This window comes from Megascapheus bottae, chromosome 16 (assembly GCF_031878675.1).
Source record: "Megascapheus bottae isolate mThoBot1 chromosome 16, mThoBot2.hap1, whole genome shotgun sequence".
NCBI lineage: Eukaryota > Metazoa > Chordata > Mammalia > Rodentia > Geomyidae > Megascapheus > Megascapheus bottae.
In genome coordinates, this window is record NC_143524.1 from 21,860,871 (window position 1) to 21,881,949 (window position 21,079).

Below are 21,079 nucleotides of genomic sequence, written 5' to 3' on the forward strand. Positions count from 1 at the left end.
AATCTAATCTTTAAGTGAAACTTACCTACCCCTTCCTGACGGGACTATTTCCATACCTGAATGTGATATGAAAGTAGGCGATTTAAAAGATTTAAAGCTGAATAAGATATGGGCCTTATCTTTGATAACAGTAAAGGAAGCATAGTAAACAAATGAATGACATTGACAAATATAACACAAAAGAACTGTATGTAGGGGTTGGGGATTTAGCTCAGTGGAAGAGACCTTGCCTCACAAGTCCTCAGTTCTGTAAAAAGAACTCCATGTAACTTCCAAAGATGCCTTTAATTTTTGCTTCTAGCCAAGGTTCAACTGTTTTGTGATCATATGATTAGAAATTATACATTTATTTTTTTATCGGTCGTGGGACTTGAACTCTGGGCCTGGGCATTGTTCTTGAGATCTTCAAGCTCAAGACTATCCCTTGAGCCAGAGCACCACTTCTGGTTTTCTGGTAGTTAATTGGAGTCTCATGTACGTTAGTGCCTGGACTGGCTTTGAATCATGAGTCTCGGATCTCAGCCTCCTGAATGCTAGAATTACAGGCATGAGCCACTGTGTCCAGCTTATATTTATTTTTTGCCAGTTCTGGGCCTTAAACTCAGGGCCTGGGCACTGTCCTTGGGCTTTCTCAAGGCTAGAGCTCTACCACTTGAGCTACAGCACCATTTCTGGCTTTTTTCTATGTATATGGTACCAAGGAATCAAATCCAGGTCTTCATGCATGCTAGGCAAACACTCTACCACTAGGCTAACCTCCTGGCCCACTTCTGGCTTTTTCTACGTATGTGGTACCGAGGAATTGAACCCAGTTCTTTGTGTATGCTAGGCAAGCACTTTACCACTAGGCTAAACTCCCAGCCCATAAATATATTTTTATAACAAAAATTTTACAATTTGTCTTTATATTTTTTCAGAGAAAAAATGGCTCAAGCTTATGATTTTGCACTGGATAAAATTGGAATGGAAATTATGTCTTATCAGGTAGTGTTAAAATAATTAAAATATATACACAAATTTGAAAACATCAAGAAAAATACTAACCTTTTGTTTTATTTCTTAGATTTGGGTGGATTACATCAATTTCTTAAAAGGCGTGTGAGTAATTTTATAATTTTAAAAAATATATAGACAGAAGCTGGGCGAGTGGCTTATGCCTGTAATCTTAGCTTCTCAGGAGGCTGAGGATCAAGGTTCAAAGCCAGGCTGGGTACAAAAGGATCGACCTGACACTCTCATCTCCAGTTAACCTCTAGAAAATGGGAAGTGAGGCTTGGCTCAAGGGTAGGGTGGTAACCTTGAGCTGAAGAGCTCAGGGACAGCGCCCAGGCCCAGTTCGAGCCCCACAACCCCCCCCCCCCCCCCCCCCCCGCCACACACACACACAAAAAAATTTAAAAAAATATACAAACAGAATTAGCTTTAATATAATTAATAACATTTGTCATCTAATTTTAGGGAAGCTGTTGGATCTTATGCAGAAAATCAGAGGATAACAGCTGTTCGAAGAGTTTATCAACGAGGTTGTGTTAATCCAATGATCAACATTGAACAGCTCTGGAGAGACTATAACAAGTATGAAGAGGTAATTTAAGCCAAAGTAGTTTATTATTGTAAGCCAAGCCATTTTAATTTCTTTCCACTGTGAATTTGTGGAATCTAGACTTTTTAATATCAGATACCTCAGTATCAATGTTAAATAGTCTCTGGTGAGATTGTTTGCATTTGATCATTCATTTGTTTTTATTAGAGCTGTGGATCATACCAGGACCTTTAGCATAGAGGGTAAGTGTTCTGCCACTGAGTTACCCTCCTAGCCCTCATTATCTGTTTACATGGTGATTATAATAAAAAGGACTGCTCTATATTAATACTCTAAGTGAACTATAATTTCCTTTTTCTTTTTTTGTTGGTCATGGGGCTTGAGCTCTGGGCCTGGGTGCTGTTCCTGAGCCCCACTTCCCATTTTCTAAAGGTTAATTGGAGATAGGCTTTGAACTGTGATCCTCAGATCTCAGCCTCCTGCTTAACTAGGTCTACAGGCATGAGCCACTGCACCTGACTATAATTTCCTTTTTCTGTGTTACAGATTGAACCCAGGGCCTTGCACATGCTAGGAAAATGAGGTGTCCTTTCCACCCTCAAGACTAAAACACTTTCTACTCAATGCTAAATCATATCTACATAGTCACATATTGCCCTTACCTCCCACGAAACTTTATCTTTTTGGAATTATATTTCCAGTAACATAATTGCTATATACTCCTTTCATTTAATTTCAGTGATATGATTATTGTGTTCAGCTTCTGAGATGTGAAGCTACAATCTAAGATGCTTTAACCAGATAACCTAATTTATCCATATATAAAAACATGCATGCCAACTAAGCTCTATCATAAATTTTTTTTTTCTGCCAGTCCTGGGGATTGGGCTTGAACTTAGGGCCTGGTCACTGTCCTTGAGGGTTTTGTTTTGTTTTGTTTTTGTTTCTAAGGCTAGCACTCTACCACTTGAACCACAGGGGGCCACTTCTGGCTTTATCTGTGTATTTGGTATTGAGGAATCAAACCCAGGGCTTCGTGCCTGCAAGGCAAGCAGTCTACCACACTACTGGCCTCTTTCATAATTTTTCATACTTACATTTAATATGGAAGAGTTAGGGGATTGGAACTCTATAGAAAAGAGCTGTGGCACTCAAACTTTTGTGTGTTGTGGGTGAGATGGGGAGGGGTTTTTGCTCAACTTGAGCCATGATTCCATTTTCTGCTTTTTACTGGTTAATTGGAGTTAAGAGCCTCACATGACTTCCCTGCCTGGGATGGCTTTGAACTGCAATCCTCATATCTCAGCCTCCTCCTATATAGCTAGGATTATAAGCATGAGCCCTAGTTGACACTTAAAATTTTGATCTTTGGGTTAAAAAAATTAAAACACAAGGAACTTAATTCTGGAGTTTGAACTTGGCTTTGTGCTTTCTGGCCAGGTGCTTTACTAATGAGCCATGCCTTTAGCACTTTTTTGTACTATTTGTTTATTTATTCATTCATTCATTGCTAGTCCTGGGCACTATCCCTAAGCTCCCTTTACTCAAGGGTAGCATTCTAACACTTGGCACCACTTTTGCTTTTTCTGTGATTAATTGGAGGTAGGAGCTAGGGCTGTGGCTTAAGTGGCAGAGGACTGGTCCTGAGCACAAAGACTCCCAGGGTCAGCACACAGTCCCAGAGTTCAGAGCCCAGGTCCAGCAAAAAATAAAATAAATAAAAGTAAGAAAACAAAAAGGGGCTAGGAATGTGGCTTAGTGCTAGAGTGCTTGCCTAGCATGCATGAAGTCCTGGGTTCGATTCCTCAGTACCACATAAACAGAAAAACCTGGAGTGGGACAAGTGGAGTGCTTGCCTAGCATGCATGAAGTCCTGGGTTCAATTCCTCAGTACCACATAAACAGAAAAACCTGGAGTGGGACAAGTGGCTCACGCCTGTAATCCTAATTACTCAGGAGTCTGAGATCTATCTGAGGATCAGGTTCAAAGCCAACCCAGGCACTAAAGACTGGGAGATGTTTATCTCTGATTAACCACTAGAAAACAGGAAGTGGTGCTTTGGATCCAGGGGTAGGGTGGTAGCCTTTAGCTGAAGAGCTCAGGGACAGCACCCAGGCCCAAGGGTGGTGCTGTATCCTTGAGCTGAAGAACTCAGGGATAGTGCCCAGGCCAGAGTTCAAGCCCCCAAACTGACAAACAAAACAAAATGAAACAAACACAAAAACCTAGGAGTAATACTGTGGCTCAAGTGATAGAGCACTAGCTGTGAGCATATGGAGGCTCAGGGACAGTGCCTAAGTCCTGAGCTCAAATTCCAGGACTAGCCAAAAGAAATATATATATATATATATATATATATATATATATGTATATATATATATATACATATATATATATTTTTTTTTTCCCAGAAATATGTAGTTTGTGGCAGAGCACTTGCCTACTTGCCTAGCACACTGTGTGCTAGATTTGATCCCTGGAACTGACCTGCCAAGAAATGAATAATGTATGTTTTTGTTTTTGTTTTTTTCTTAGGGTATCAATATTCATTTAGCTAAAAAAATGATCGAAGATCGGAGTAGAGACTATATGAATGCCAGACGTGTAGCAAAGGTATGGAATTCCATCAGGCCACTTATTTAATGATTATTGATTCTATTTATGGCAAGGCTTTCCTTTCCTGTCAAATGGATATTGATATTTTCCTTTAGTAGCAATCCTAAGTAATAATACTACTTGTAGATAATTGACATCATATCAACTAATAATTACCTGTCTGAGAAGCTGGTATATTTGCAATAGACTACCTGTAAAGAGAGACTCTCTCCTGATGGCAATATGCCACGAGATCTTTGATCGTGTTGCTCTGTCAACTGATGCATTCTAGAAAAAGACCTTCCTAAATCCCTCAGACAGAGCCCATGGGTGTCCTATTGACCCATTCCTAATAACCTATTTTGGGGTGTGTAATATTGTTATCTTTTTCCCTATTCTTAGTTTTTAGATTATATTAACAAAGTGGTATTTTTAACATTTTTTTTCCAAGTTGATCAACTCCAGTCCAAGCTCACCAAAGAATTGTGCTTGTTGTTTAGGAATATGAGACCGTAATGAAAGGTTTGGATCGGAATGCACCTTCAGTGCCTCCTCAGAATACTCCTCAAGAAGCGCAGCAAGTAGATATGTGGAAGAAGTATATACAGTGGGAAAAAAGCAACCCTCTTCGTACAGAGGATCAGACTCTTATAACTAAAAGAGGTGACAAGATAACCCTGCTGGGATTCTAATGAAATAAATGCAGATGAGGTCATTTGATATTAATCCCATAGAATTCTCAAGGCTCTTGGTTTTGTTACTTTTTTTTACCACTAAAGTCTGTACATAGCACAGGTGCCCCAAAGTCACTATGTAGACCAGGTTAGTACTGAGCTTGTGATCCTACTGCCTCTGCCTCTGCATGCAAGGATTATGTAGTCATGCACTACTATGTCCAGCTGATGCTCTATTTTTTATTAACTTGTTTATGGTGGTACATTTGGACTGAACTCAGGGCTTGCACTTGTGAAGCAAGCACTATTAATCTTGGGATAAAATCTTTGCTCTAAAGCATAATGGAAAAGTCCCAAGTGTTTATCCAGATCTTTCCTTTTCTTTTCTTTTTTCTTTTTTGTCAGTCATAGGGCTTGAACTCTAGGCCTGGGTACTGTCCCTAAGCTCTTCAGCTCTTGGCCTAGTGGTAGAGTGCTTGCCTAGCATGCACGAAGACCCAGGTTTGATTCCTTGGTACCACATACTTAGAAAAAGCCAGAAGTGGTGCTGAGGCTCAAGTGGTAGAGTTCTAGCCTTGAGAAAAATCCAAGACAGTCCTCAGGCCCTGAGCTCAAGCCCAGGACTGGGAGAAAGAAAAAAAAAAAGAGTCTTATGGCCTTTAGTGTCCAGGCTGGCTTTGAACCATGATCCTCAGATCTCAGCCTCCTCCTGAGTAGCTAGGAATACAGGCTTAAGCCACCATGTCTGGCTTATCTAGATTTTTCAACCAAGTAGGATGCAAATTCTCAACTAGCTATTCAGATCTCTCAGCCCTTCATCTTTTGCTTTCCACTGAGAGTTTTGTCTTCTTTCCTGTGTATGTATGTTTCAAGGATCGGCTGAGGATTTGAGGATATTCATGCCCAAATTTTTTGGCAATTTCCTCTTGAGAACTTGCGCACACATTTAGTATCCAGATACCCTCATAACTCAGAATTCCATATTACTCCAATCAATAAAACTGTAGAACTTGAGTTGACATCTAGTTGCAAACTCATGGGTATACTCTTCAAGGAAAATGCTATATTAAATATAGATCTCACTCAGAGTTTCCTTTGGATCAACAACTCAATCTGCTGTGATTTTCTGTTTCATTTTGGTTATTTTCCAGTGCAATTTAATTATTGTTTGTTTTATTTATTTATTTATTTTGGTGGGGGGAGTTCCATACTTGGTTTTTCTATATATTTTTGAAGGGCAGGCTCTGGGGATTGAACCCAAGCCCTGGTGCATGCTATGCACATGCTTTACCACAATGCTATAGCCCAAGTCCTCAGTTTATAATTTTTATATTCAGTAGAGTTTATGTGAGGCAAACTACTCTACCACTTCCAGATTACTCTTCAGTTTTTCTCTGTTCCCTCACTACCGCTAAATTATACCTTCAGCATTTTTCTGCACTATTTATTTATTTATTTATTTACACCAGTCATGGGGCTTGGACTAAGGGCCTAGTCACTGTCCCTGAGCTCCTTTTGCTCAAGGCTACCACTCTACCACTAGAGCCACAGCACCACTTCCAGCTTTTTCTGCTTATGTGATACTGAAGAATCAAACCCAAGGCTTCCTGCATGGTAGGCAAGCACTCTACTACTAACTACATTCCCAGCCCAGCACTGGTTATTTTTGAATTAGGGTCTTACTTCCTGTTTAGGCTTATGCCTGTGTCATAATCGACCAATTTTAGGCTTTCTGTCCTGGCTGATGACAGGTACATACCATCACACCCAGCTTTCACTGAGTTGGAAACTCATGGACTTTTCTGATCAGAATAGCTAGGAATTGAGATCCTTCAGATCTCAACCTCCCAGGTAACTGGAATTAATTTTGTTTCAGTTGTCATTTGTTATTAAGGCCTCTATCTAAGACTTATAGTTTAGTTGTGATGATTATAGTGATTGTTTTTCAAATACTTACTTTACTAAGATGACAGGTGTGAGCCACCACAGCCAGCACAAATACTTGTTTTAACTGAATGTTGTTTGTACATGTCTTCCCTTAGTTATGTTTGCTTATGAACAATGCCTGCTTGTGTTGGGCCATCACCCTGATATTTGGTATGAAGCTGCCCAGTACCTGGAACAGTCGAGTAAATTGCTTGCAGAGAAGGGAGTAAGTATTCCTTCCACTATTTTCTTTAATCTTTGATTATTAAATGGGTTTAAAAAATGTTAAACTGTGGGTTGGGAGCACGGCCTAGTGGTAGAGTGCCTGCCTAGCATGTGTGATGCCCTGGGTTCGATTCCTCGATATCACATACACAGAAAAAGCTGGCTTTTTCTGTGGCGCTTTGGCTCAAGTGGTAGAGTGCTAGCCTTGAGAAAACCCAAGGACAGTGCTCAGGTCCTAAGTTCAAGCCCCAGTACTTGCCAAAAAAAAAAAAAAACAACCAAAAAATGGGCCGGGAGTTTGGCCTAGTGGTAGAGTGCTTGCCTAACATGCACGAAGACCCTGGTTCGATTCCTTGGTACCACATACATAGAAAAAAGCCAGACGTGGTTCTGAGGCTCAAGCAGTAGAGCTCTAGCCTTGAGAAAGTCCAAGGACAGGGCTCAGGCCCTGAGCTCAAGCCCAGGACTGGCAAAAAAAAAAAAAAAAAAAAAAAAAAACCACAAAAAAAAACAAGTTAAATTATGTCAGTATGAATCTTGGTGCTATTCATGTATGATTTGACTTACTTAATCAGAATTAAAATAGCTGTTTTTTGTTTGTTGTTTCTAGTTCTGTCCCTGAGCCTCTCTGTGCTCAAGGCTAGCACTCTACCACTTCAGCCACAGCACCACTTCCATCTTTTAGTAGTTTACTGGAAAGTCTCAGGGACTTTCCTGCCTAGGATGGCTTTGAGCTGCAATCCTCTGACCTTAGCCACCTAAATTGTGAGAATTACAGGGGTGTGCCACCAGTACCCAGGAAAATAGCTGTTCGTTGTTGTTGTTGTTGTTGCTTTTTGCTTTTAAATACTAATGAATCATCTAATATACTTGCATGATTCTTCTGAAAGTTAAAATATAGGGGGCTAGAAGTGCAGCTTAGTGGTAGAAGCCAGGCATTTAATCCCTAATACCCAAAAAACGAAGAAGTCTTTGGAAGTTTTTTTTTTTACATCCAAGATGAATGTGTATGTGTATTCAAGCCTATATGTATTCTCATATATATGTATATCTATAATATTCTCATACATAGATGCTTTTATTTTCTCAAATATACTAAAATTATTGAGGTTGACATTTCTTCTAGGATATGAATAATGCCAAATTATTTAGTGATGAAGCTGCTAATATATATGAAAGAGCCATAAGCACTTTATTGAAGAAGAATATGCTTCTTTATTTTGCATATGCTGACTATGAAGAGGTAAGAGTGGTCAGAACTTTCTTAAAATTTATTTTTCCCAAGCTAGCCTTGAACCTCGATCCTTCTACCTTAGCCTCTTGAGTAAATGGATTGCCAATTTAACCCCTATAGATTTTGGTAGCCAGAAATGCCATATCAAACAGTTATTTGTCTTCAACTCATGTGCTCAGTATAGGTGACATTGTATCTGTACAAGAGTGGGTCAGAGAATGCAGTCTAGAAAGCTCAGATCATGCTTGCCTATGACAATATATTTATATTCGCTTCTCTATCACCTTAGAGTCGCATGAAGTATGAGAAGGTTCACAGTATATATAACAGACTTCTGGCAATTGAGGATATTGACCCCACCTTGGTAAGTAAATTTATAATTGTTTTTTTCCCACCTTTATTACTTGATTTAACAACAAAAATTTAATTTTTTTTTTCCTGTGCCAGTCCTGGGGCATGAACTCAGAGCCTAAGTATTGTCCTTGCATTTTCTCAAGACTAGAGCTCCACCACTTGAGCCATACCACCATTTCTGGCTTTTTCTATGTATGAGGTACCGAGGAATCGAACCTGGGTCTTCATACGTGCTAGGCAAGCACTCTACCACTAGGCCAAACTCCCAGCCCCAAAATTTATTTATTTATTTATTTTTTGGTGGGTCATGGGGCTTGAACTCTGGGCTTGGGCGCTGCTGCCCTGAGCTCTTCAACTCAAGGCTACCACCCTACCTCTGGAGCCACAGTCCCACTTCCCATTTTCTAGTGGTTAATTGATGATAAGAGTCTCAGGATCTTGGGTCGGGAGTTTGGCCTCGTAGTAGAGTGCTTGCCTAGCATGCATGAAGACCTGGGTTCGATTCCTCGGTACCACATATGTAGAAAAAAGCCGGAAATGATGCCGAGGCTCAAGTAGTAGAGCTCTAACCTTGAGAAAATCCAAGGACAGTGCTCAGGCCCTGAGCCCAAGCCCAGGATTGGCAAAAAAAAAGAGAGAGTCTCAGGATCTTTAGTGCCTGGGCTGGCTTTGAACCATGATCCTCAGATCTCAGCCTCCTGAGTAGCTAAGATTACAGGCGTGAGCCACCGTGCCCGGCCAAGAATCTAATTTTTCTATACGACGTTTCACTGTTTTTGTTGTCTTGACAAATAACAGAGTCATGGGATTACAATCCCAATCAACATGCAAAACACTTCAGTCACCTCCACAAAAGTCCCTTATGTGATCCTTTATAGACCACCCCTCTTATACCCAGTCCTAGTTATTAAAATTTGCTGATCTCAATTTATTGAATTGTTTAGTTTTAGTTTTGTTTTTACATGTGGTGTGTAACACACCACTAGAGTTCTAGTTACTTGGGAAGCTGAGATGGCTTGAGCCCCAAGAGTTGGAGACCGGCCTCAGTAATATGAGATACTATGTCAAAACTTTGCATCCTACCTGGTTAAAAGATCTTGATAAGCCAGGCGTGGTGGCTTAAGCCTATATTCCTAACTACTTAGGAGCAGGCTGAGATCTGAGGATCATGGTTCAAAGCCAGCCTGGGCATGAAAGTCCATGAGACTCTTATCTCAAATTAGCACTAGAAAACTGCAAGTAGCACTGTGGCTCAAAGTGGTAGAGAACTAGCCTTGAGCTGAAGGGCTCAGGGACAGTGCCCAGGCCCATAATACAAGCTACATGACCCTCCCCCCCCCAAAAAAAAGTATAAACAAATTAGAATGTATGCCTAATACCAGGAAATATAGCTTATGGGTTTAAATAGTGTATTTTCTATAGTTCTACTTCCTATTCTCTTACTAGAGATTTAGGATTGCTTTGTTAACTAGGAGACATTAGCATAGGACTTAGGTGAGCTTATGCTAGAAGCCCTTGAGTATGACATTCTGCTTGATTTTTAGACTATAGATCCTTTTGGGGTTTTTTTGTACAGGTATATATCCAATATATGAAATTTGCAAGGAGAGCTGAAGGCATCAAATCTGGAAGAATGATATTTAAGAAAGCAAGAGAGGATACCAGAACCCGCCATCATGTCTATGTTACTGCAGCACTCATGGAATATTATTGTAGTAAAGTAAATGCATCATTTTAATTCTTTGTACATGTCATATTTAAGAGTTGTGGATTTAATATTCTTTTGAGTATCTTACCTGACATTTTTCATGGAAATCTATACTTCATTGTCCATACTTCTAGGACAAATCAGTTGCCTTTAAGATTTTTGAGCTGGGACTAAAGAAATATGGTGACATTCCAGAATATGTCTTGGCTTATATTGACTATCTATCTCACCTCAATGGTAAGTTGATGCTAAAATCTACAAGGGTTATTTAAATTAAACCATCTGAAATTGTGTTGTTAGGTTATTTTTTTTTCACTTCTTGAATATATCAAAATTCTGGCATCACTCTAGAAATAGGTACTTGAGATTCACCCAAGAAATATCTGTGAGATGATAACCATGAATTTTTATTTATTGAGTAGTGGTAGATTCTGACTCTGCAGAATGACCTGTAATTAAGTAAAGTACTATCAATAACTGGAGGAAGCTGCAGTTAGAGTTCATCTCTGGTGAACGTAAACATCAGTGTATCCCAATCTCCTGGAGGTGAAATATGCACACACACACACATGCACACATACACACACACACACACACATACACACACACACACGCCCCATAGGATTGGGTGGTTCAGTGGCAGAGAGCTTGGCTGGCCAGTGAGAGCCACCAGGTTTGTAAAAACCAAAACTCAAAACAAGTCCCATTGTAAAGGAGAAGTATGGAAAGAAATACCTTTTTGAGTTCCTATTATGTTTCAGGCACATCTATTTGTATGTGTATATGTGCATGTGCATATGTGTGGCAAATAAAATGTAGTCTAGTTATTGATTATCCAAGAAATTCAATTCATTCACAAAAAAGCAATCTTGTATAAAAGTTGGTTTAAGAATTGTATCTACATATACATGAGGTTAGGTGTGTAATCTTAAACTACGCTTCTCATGGCAAAATGGATATCATAAGAATGCCTTTGACAGGATTGAATAACTTTTGCCTGTGTTTTACTTACATACAGTAAGCAGTCCATAAATGTTAGCTAGGATGGAGGTGAACACACACATCAAAGAGCTGTGCTCAATACTCTGAGAGTGCCTGAATGGAGCTGTTTGGACACATAGTGGAGAAGAGAGCATAGTCAAGGTCTGGAGCTCTTCTGCACAGTGTGCCAGCCACCATTCTACAGGTCCTGTGGCCAACACAGGGATGGTATAGATGGAAGGAAGAAAGGGGGGGAGAGAGAGGAAGAAAGAAAGAAAGAGGAAGGGAGGAAATATCTTAGTTATTTTTCATATTGTTTGCATGTGGAAATTACAATTTAGATATTGTGAGTTAAGTATCTTAAATTATAGTTTCTCATGGCAAAATCACCTCATTTTGCTATTTTGCTTCTTTTATTATTATTTATTATTTTCTTCTTCTTCTTCTTCTTCTTCTTCTTCTTCTTATTATTATTATTATTATTATTATTTTGCCAGTCCTGGGCCTTAAACTCAGGGCCTGAGCACTGGCCCTGGGGCTTTCTCAAGACTAAAGCCCTTCCACTTGAGCCACAGCATCACTTCCAGCTTTGTATGTGGTAACGAGGACTTGAACCCGTATCTTCATGAATGCTAGGCAGCAGTCTACTGTAGGCCAAACTCCCAGCCTCTGCTCCTTGTTTTTGTTTGTCTTGGAGCTCAGGGCCTGGGTGCTTTCCCTGAGCTCTTTTGCTCAAGGCTAATTCTCTACCACTTTAAGCCACAGCACCACTTGTGGTTTGTTGGTAATTAACTGCAGATAAGAATCTCATGGACTTTCTTGCCTGGGTTGGCTTTGAACCATGATCCTCGGATCTCAGCCCCCTGAGTACCTAGGATTACAGATGTGAGCCACCAGCACACACAATTTTACTCCTTTATTATGGCCAGCAGGATATTTAAATTCTATATTGGCTTGAGTAATGTTTCCATTTGTGCTGTCCTAGCGGGTCACAGCAAAGGGAGAAGAGTGGAAACATGAGCAATAGTTACTGAGTAAAGAACAAGGACAAAGCATTATCCAAATAAAGACTCTAGCACTTGGCAAGAGGGCAAAAGTTGTGTAGAATGGTTAAAAGTATGTCTGGTAGGGGCTGGGAGTTTGGCCTAAAGTGCTTGCCTAGCATGCACGAAGACCCGGGTTCGATTCCTCGATACCACATACATAGAAAAAAGCCAGAAGTGGTGCTGAGGCTCAAGTGGTAGAGTTCTAGCCTTGAGAAAGTCCAAGGACAGTGCTCAGGCCCTGAGCTCAAGCCCAGGACTGGCAAAAAAAAAAAAAAAAAGTATGTCTGGTAGATAAATTAAGATGGGAATAAAGCAACCAGTGTGAATTATGTTAAACTATAACTTGTGATTATGGTGCCATTTTCTTTGGTTGAATACATTTGGGTTTATCTTACATATGGAAATGTAGTATATTGATAACTATTTTGCCAGAGATATGGATATATAGATATAAATAGATAGATAGACAGATAGATTTTTTTTTTTTCCAATCCTGGGGATTGAACCCAGGGCCTGAGCACTGTCCTTGTATACTTTTTTTTTGTTCAAGGCTAGCACTCTGCCACTTGAGCTACAGTGCCACTTTTGGCTTTTTCTGTGTACGTGGTTCCAGGGAATTGAACCCAGGGCTTCACGGGCGAGCATACTACCACTAGGCCACGCTCCTGGCAAGACAACTTTACTGAAATATAATTTCGATTCCACAAATGCACCCATTTTAAATATATGACTCAATGGAAGTTTTTTCTTGTTGTTGTTTTTTAGTGGACTTTTTTTTTTCCTCCCCCTTTGGCACCAGTACTGGGCACTGCACTGAGTTTTTGTGCTCAAGCTCCCTATCTTGAGCCACAGTACCACTTCTGATTTTTGGTAGTTTGTTTTTGTTTGTTTTTGTGGTAAGAGTCTCACAGACTTTCCTGTCCTGGCTGGCTTCGAACCACAATCCTCAAATCTCACCTTCTGAATAGCAAAAATTACAGACATGAGCTACCAACACTCAACTAATAGTAAATTCTTAAATTTTAAAAGATCCCTAGAATTTAGTAAGGAAAATAAGTTTCCTAATATACATGAGTTCCTATAGAAACTTAAATTAAGAGTTATTATATGTAAGTTTGAATTTGCCATTTTTACATTCAATGTATTTTCTAAATATCAGTAATCTAAGCTGGGTGCCTGGCTCATGCCTATAATCCTAGCTAAGGAGGAAGTTGAGATCCAGAGGATTGAAATTCAAAGCCAGCCACTTGAGGCTCTATCTCCAAAATTACCAGCAAAATGCCAGGCTGGAATGGTTCATGTGTTAATACACCCAGCTAAGCAAGCTAGATGCCTTGAGTTCAAGATCCTAGTGTTGGCACCAGAAAAAAAGAAAGAAAAGAAAAGTTGGTAATCTGCTTTATATATCAGATATATAATCTTATTATTTTAGAAATGCAAGTAGGACACCTGGTTGTTTAGGCATCACAGATTATATTACAGTTGCTCTATGAAGAAATAAACTAAAAGTCAAAAAGTCCTGGTATATAGTCATCATTCTGTTACATAATAGCAATGAGCCAAGTTAGAATCACTCAATATTTCTGAAGCTCAGATTTCCTCATCTATAAAAATTAGGTTGTTTGGGGCTGGCAACATGACCTAGTGGTAGAGTGCTTGTCCAGCATACATGAAGCCCTGGGTTCGATTCCTTGGTACCACAAACACATACAAAGAGCCAGAAGTGGAGCTGTGGCTCCAGTGATAGGGTGCTAGCCTTGAGAAAGCCCAAGGACAGTGCCCTGAGTTCGAGCCCCAGAACTGGCAAAAAAAAATTTTTTTTAAATAAAAATCATGTTGTGACAATAGTTACCTTTCTACCTAGGATTTTTTTTTCAATGACTTTCAATTATGCTTGTGAAAATACTTTGTTGAATTGTAAAACTGATTTTTTTTAATATTTAAATTTTTAAAAATATCCTAGAGGACAATAATACCCGAGTTTTGTTTGAACGAGTTTTAACGTCTGGAAGCCTCCCTCCGGAGAAGTCTGGGTAAGCACTGGGAAAATGGATTGGTCAGGTTCCAAGGCAGCTGTGTACTTGCGATGTGATCTGTGGCAAATGATTGCTTGAGTGGAAATTTCAGGAACAATTTCCCTTCTTCTCTCAAGGCTCCTTCCTGGAATATTTTCTTACCTGTTTAAGATGATTTATTTCTGCATAATGATTAGCCTTGTTTTGAGAGATGTCTGTAATTTATTATTAAATATGTCATGTTTTTCTAGTTATCAAATGTTAGAGGTATTTTGAAATTCATTTCCCTTTTAACAGAAGAGATTCTTCCTAAATATTACATATTTGTCTCCAGTTAATGGTTTTGATTCTTGTCAGTTTTAATGAACAGAGCAACATAATTTAGTGGAACACCAAAAAAAAGTTTTAAGTTCAGATTGCACCCTGCCCTCTGGACGGTGAACAAATAATTGTTTTGTTAATCTTTGCTTTCTTACTAAATCCAAAAAATGTCCATCAGTGTAAGGTTTTTGTGATAGTCTGGATATGGTATAATAGGCACTCCTAAATTTAAATGCTTTGTGGCATGTAATCTCAGCATTAACTTTGGCTGTAAAAGGGATGAATCATTAGTTTATCTCTAATGACATCCAAATTAATGGAAAGCTTAAATATGTATTCTACATTGAAATTCATGCCAGTAAACATGACAAAGCCATATTCAAGAGAAATTAAAACTGTCTAGATTGTTTTTCCAACTCTTCCAACTGCATTTTTTTTTTTATCTATGGTCTCTCTGTTGACCATAAAAAATTTGAAGATACACTATACAAGTAACAACTTAGAAAAGGACTTCAATTAGGATTATGTGTAATGTCTGTACTTGATGTTCAAATACTTAGCTGAAAGTTCTATTAAACAAATAGGATAAAATAACAATTTTTAAATCTGGGTAACAGTATAAAGGTATTATACTGTTCTATTTTCCTATGTCTTAGACAACTTTATAATAAAAAGGGATTTTTATAATTGAAAAAGAAAAGGGGAGACAGTTAGGGTTTGTAAATGGACTCTGTGTCCCAAACCCAAAATAACTTAAACAGTGATTTTTTTTTTTTACAGTGAAATCTGGGCCAGATTTCTAGCTTTTGAAAGTAATATTGGTGATCTTGCCAGTATACTCAAAGTGGAGAAAAGGCGGTTTGCAGCATTCAAAGAAGAATATGAAGGCAAAGAGACAGCCTTACTGGTTGACAGATACAAGTTCATGGATTTATATCCTTGTTCTGCAAGTGAACTGAAAGCCCTGGGATATAAGGTATGCACTTAGGATTGGGATATCTGTAATATCTTTGCTTTTCCAATGCTTTAGAAGAACTGATGGATAATTTTCATTCTAAAATTCTGAAATGTTAATATGACAGGAAAAAAGTTCTTTGATTTATAAAACATTGAAGATCAAAAATAGCTGAATAAAATTAAAATTAAATATTTCAGATATAGCAAATATTTTGACTCTGTCCTAGACTACCAGTGTCTTTCATGCTGATTTTTTTTTGGGGGGGGTGGCAAATAGAAATGACATACAGGAGATGGGGCCGGGAGTTTGGCCTAGTGGTAAGAATGCTTGCCTAGCATGCACGAAGACCTAGGTTTAATTCCTCGGTACCACATACATAGAAGCTGGAAGTGGTGTTGTGGCTCAAGTGATAAAGCCTTGAGAAAAATGCTCAAGGACAGTGCTCAGGCCCTGAGTTCAAGCCCCAGGACTGAAAAAAACAAAAAATGAGTATTATTTTATGCATTTTTTGCTATATTGGGGTTTGAACTTGGGACTTTGTGCTTACTAATAGATTCTATACCTCCAGCCCTACATTTTACTTTTCTTTTTTCTGATAATTCTAACAGACAAATGAACATGTTTTGACAGGTCATATATTTGTTGGTTTGGTTGGTTTTTGTGCCCGTACTGAGGCTTGAACTCAGCGTCTTACACCCTTACTTAGTGTTGTTGCTCAAGGCTGGCACTTTACCAATTGAGCCACAGCTCCATTTCTGGCTCTTTTCTAGCTCATTGGAAATAGAAGACTCTTAGATTTGTCTTGTCTGGGCTGGCTGCAGAGCCTGGTCCTCAGATCTAAATGTAGTTCCTAATTGTACCTTTTTTTAGATATAATGAAAATGTATGACAACTCATTAAATCCATAAATTTCCATGAGAAATTTGTATCTTAGAAACAAGTGTTCCTTCAGTGGCCTTCAGGGGAATAGATTCTTTTAATGAAGACTACTGGATCATGAGAAAACAGATCTGGTCTTTGAAGCTGTCTAGGCCAGAGGGAAAGATGAATATTTATGAAGCCTCAGAATTAGCCCTTGCTGAAGAGACCATTATTCCATCATTCTTTGATCTTTCTATGCCAAAAAAAAAGACCCAAGATGGAACGCCAAAGAGAAGATATACAGGAGATAGGTTGGCTTTTTTTTTTTTTTTGGTGGATCATAGGGTTTGTACTCTGAGCCTGGGCTCTTCAGCTCAAGGCTACCACTCTGCCACTGGAGCCACAGTACTACTCCCGTTTTTCTGGTGGTTAATTAGAGATGAGTGTCATGGACTTTCATGTTTGGGCTGGCTTTGAACCATGATCCTCATATCTCAGCCTCCTAAGTAGCCAGGAACAGGTGTGAGCCACCAGTGCCTGCCTGTCAAATTTTCCATCTTGTATATTTATTTTTACTCCTTTATTAAGGAGGAATTAATGTGCTTCAGATGTTGGTGGGGAGCGTGATAAATTTCCTGAGTGTCTATTCTTTAACATTGAATACCTTATAATACCAGATGTCACTACTATATTAAAGCAAATTTTGAGGCCTAGCTAACAAGTGATTATAGGGTTCCTTTGCTATAACATATCTCAGCCCTTGTAGAGTCCTGTAGTGCCCTGAAGAGCCTGGATTGGGGTAAGGTCGGGTGCTAGGGGCTCCTAAACCCTCTTTCTACTTCTGAGGAGCTCGGTGACCCTCTACACTTCAGTAGCTTCAAAATAATGGAGACATTTCTAATTGCCTCAAGAAAGGAGTACAGACAGTGGTTAAACTGGCTGACAAGTAGTGTCTGCTTAATTTCCCCTGTGTTGGTATAATGAGGAAAAATTCTCATTTCATGAGCAAACTCTTTTAAATCAGTGTGTGTTCTGACAAACCTTATTTTAGCACTCATGAAGCAGGACTTCATTTAGTCCAGTCTCTACACTATTGTGCAATTCTAGTGGGAGAACTGAGTTTTCCTCCTGTCACCCTACTTCCTCCAGCTTTCCTGCAAACCATCCTACACTTAATTTGATGCTCAGCCTCATGACTTCCCCACAGAGCTTGTATCTGTCCTACAAAGCTCTTATTTGGTGACAAGTTCTAAAAATTCTTAGCTGGGATTATGGTAAGGTAATAAAACGCTATAGTCAATAGCTTTTTTTATTGCCTATTCGACCCTCTCCATTATCATTAATGTTCTTAATGTTCTTGTTTACCCGGTCCATTCTCTTTGATAAGCCAGTGATTCTCACTGTATCCTTAAGATTGTAGAACTGCACAATTGTACTCCCTCAGATCCTTTTCGGGTTTAGGATTCTTTTGTTCTGCATTTTCAGGATGTGTCCCGTGCTAAGCTAGCCGCTATCATTCCAGACCCAGTTGTAGCTCCTTCTATAGTGCCTGTTCTGAAAGATGAAGTGGATAGAAAACCAGAGTACCCTAAGCCAGACACTCAACAGATGATTCCATTTCAGCCACGACATTTAGCACGTAAGCCATGACTTCAGATCCAGTAACAAGAGCTCAGTTTGTCTGTTGAAGTGCAAGGTCTGGGGTGGGGGTAGTAACGTGGCCTTTTCCATTGCAGGGTAATTTCTTAGACTCCAGGTCACTATGACAAGTGACCTGATTGGCGGCAGTCTGAAGTGGATGAACTAAGAATGTTCTAGAAACAGAACTTCAGTGATTCAGATTTCAGTAACCCATTTTGACAGTAAACTCAAGACTTGTTTTCTGAAATGCTGCTTTGTACAGATTACTTGAACAGCTGGAAACTTACTTATTTGGTATCCCAGTTATTAGTGGTTAGTAACGCCTCTAAATCTTTTTTGAACAAGGCCCTTCTGATTAAATCTGCTGTTCAACAGGCAGATTTTAAACAGTATTGCTGGACGCTTGACATGTCTGGCTCCGAAACAAGTCTTGACAAATCTTCCCTTAGTTCAATGCCTTGGCTGTCTTATGGAAAGTCATTTGTCCCCCCTCCTGTTTCCCAGCGACCCAGGGGTGGGACTGCACTTCCTGTCTTTACTCTGGGTTGAGCAAACAAAGGAAGTGCAAAAAGCATTCCAAAAAGTCCAGAAGAAGCAATGGAGACACAGAATATCATCATGTCACTCCTGGATTTTTGTCTTTTTGTTATAAAGGGCCCGTGTGGACCAGGTTCCCTTTCTTTGTCTCTTAGCTCCGGGCTTGCACCCCGTTCCTGGGGGAGTGTTTCCAGTGCCCCCCGCGGCCGTCGTTTTGATGAAGCTTCTCCCGCCTCCTATTTGTTTCCAGGTTCGTTCATTGTTTGCATGGTTAGATACTGGTGTTATGTAATATAATCATTGTGTACTTTCTCTTGTATAATGAAAAATCCAAAGTACTGTTACTTTAGTCAGGTAATGGGGATTCAATTTTTGTGTCAAAATAGGGTCCTTTTGTTCAAGTGGATGAACTGATGGAAATTTTCCGGAGATGCAAGATACCAAACAGTGAGTAATGCAACCTCCATTTTCAATGTGAGTTTACATCATCTCCTAGGCAGGTGAACTTGCTATATTTTGCCACTGAGGTCTCAAACCAGCAAATTAATTTGCAGAAGTGTAAAAAAAAAAAAGCCCAAGGAGCAAGCTGAGCCTCTGTGGCAGGGAGAGAGGCTGGCTTATAGTCTAGCTCCACTAAGTCAAATATCATCCATTTGTATCTCTTTTATTCGGGAGAACATATCCCATCTGGCTTATGAAAAGAATTTTATTAGTTTTAATAGCAGCTTGTCTTTGCCTGTAATACAAGCCCATGCTCTGCTAATAGCAGACTATGAAATGCTATGCAGTGTCCCAAACAGAGCACACGTGTTCTCATAGCAGCATGATCTTCGGCCACCTCTAATGTATCTGTCCCTGTTCCGCCAGCTGTCGAGGAAGCTGTGAGAATCATCACTGGGGGGGGCGCGGAGCTGGCTGCGGAAGGCAATGGCCCCGTGGAAAGCAGTGCCGTACTCACCAAAGCTGTCAAAAGGCCCAATGAGGATTCAGATGAAGATGAAGAAAAAGGAGCTGTTGTCCCCCCTGTTCATGACATTTACAGAGCAAGGCAGCAGAAGCGGATTCGATGAGGCAGCCTTAAGTCCCGCCTCTGACACCTCTTTCCAGGATTCCCTTTTTGCCTCATCTGTCACATGTTTAAGAGACAACGCTTTGTTACAAGGTTCTTGGAAACAAAGTTGTATTGTCATTGGTGCCTCTATCATATGGTTCTTGAGAAAAAAAAAACAAACCTGTGTGAATTTTAGAATATGGAACAGACCTACGCTTTAAGCAAGATTAGGTTTTACAAAATGTGAGAACAGCACAAAATGGAAGAACCACATTTTGTTCCCTCTTCAAGGGTGCCACTTGAAGATTTGTGAGTTTCCACAGTTTTATTTTAAAAACTGGATGGCTTATGATTGTAAAGCATTTTATCACATTTTCTGAAAAAGAATTGTTCTCAGTTTGCTTATGTAGAGTCCTGCCTTGTTTGTTTTTATTTATGGCAGAATGTATGGAGTCTGTTTTGTAGTTTAAAATTTTAAACAGTCCTTCAAAAAATAAAAGTATGTAAAAAAAAATTGCCCCTTCTGTTTCTTGCATCCAGATTTTATTACATTAGGTATTTACTTTCCATTATTCAGCCAAAGACATTTAAAATAAATGTCAGTAATACATGAAAAGCCATCTTGTACTTACTGTGTGTATTTGTAATGAGTGACATATCCTTTCCAGGTCTTTCTTTGGCATATATATATTTTTTTCTTTTTTTCTTTTTTTGGGCAGTCTTAGGCGTGAACTTGGTCTGAGCACTGCCCTTGGGTTTTCTCAAGGTTACAGCGCTACCACTTGAGACACAGCCCCATTTCTGGCTTTTTCTATGTATGTGGTATTGAGGCACTTGGGTCTTCGTGAATGCTAGACAGGCACTCTACCACTAGGCCAAACTCCTGGCCCCTGTCAGCTATACTTCGAAAGGCTTTCAGTGCTAATCACTGATAACATCAAAGAAATTATAGCCAATTAGCCAAGTTTTAAGTATAGTGAGAAAAAACTTGCAATGCAGGTTAAGTATTTAAACTACAAAACTCTTAACTCATTTTTGGAAAAACTATTTACATAGAGATCCAGTTAAGGGATGAGGGTGGTGGCTCACGCCTGTAATCCTAACTACTCAGGAGATCTGAGGATCAAGGTTCAAAGCCAGCCTGGGCACAAAAGGACCTGAGACCCTTATCTCCAATTAACCTCCAGAAATGGGAAGTGGGGTTTGGCTCAAGGGTAGTATGGTAGCCTTGAGCTGAAGAGCTCAGACACGGTGCCCAGGCCGAGTCCAAGCCCCATGAACCACAAAAATAAATAAAAATGGGGCCAGGAGTTTGGCCTAGTGGTAGAGTGCTTGCCTAGCATGCACAAAGACCCAGGCTTAATTCCTCAGTACCACGTACATAGAAAAAAGCCGGAAGCGGTGCTGT

The 21,079-nt window shown here is 39.6% G+C and overlaps 1 protein-coding gene across 2 annotated transcripts in view; it reads left to right on the top strand.

Moving 5' to 3' along the window:
* The window catches only part of Cstf3 (cleavage stimulation factor subunit 3), a 74,087-nt gene extending 53,880 nt beyond the window's left edge, over positions 1 to 20,207 (top strand). For both annotated transcript variants that reach the window (XM_090347918.1, XM_090347919.1), the window contains exons 7-22: positions 918 to 984; positions 1,064 to 1,098; positions 1,459 to 1,585; positions 4,080 to 4,157; positions 4,640 to 4,802; positions 6,856 to 6,965; positions 8,091 to 8,207; positions 8,488 to 8,562; positions 10,129 to 10,272; positions 10,395 to 10,497; positions 14,251 to 14,320; positions 15,404 to 15,599; positions 17,928 to 18,081; positions 18,776 to 18,870; positions 19,007 to 19,067; positions 19,488 to 20,207. In XM_090347918.1, coding sequence (XP_090204044.1) covers positions 918 to 984; positions 1,064 to 1,098; positions 1,459 to 1,585; positions 4,080 to 4,157; positions 4,640 to 4,802; positions 6,856 to 6,965; positions 8,091 to 8,207; positions 8,488 to 8,562; positions 10,129 to 10,272; positions 10,395 to 10,497; positions 14,251 to 14,320; positions 15,404 to 15,599; positions 17,928 to 18,081; positions 18,776 to 18,870; positions 19,007 to 19,067; positions 19,488 to 19,690 — 1,798 coding nt within the window. In that variant the 3' untranslated portion in view covers positions 19,691 to 20,207. The remainder of the gene's footprint in view (positions 1 to 917; positions 985 to 1,063; positions 1,099 to 1,458; positions 1,586 to 4,079; positions 4,158 to 4,639; positions 4,803 to 6,855; positions 6,966 to 8,090; positions 8,208 to 8,487; positions 8,563 to 10,128; positions 10,273 to 10,394; positions 10,498 to 14,250; positions 14,321 to 15,403; positions 15,600 to 17,927; positions 18,082 to 18,775; positions 18,871 to 19,006; positions 19,068 to 19,487) is intronic.
* Positions 20,208 to 21,079: the final 872 nt, after the last annotated feature.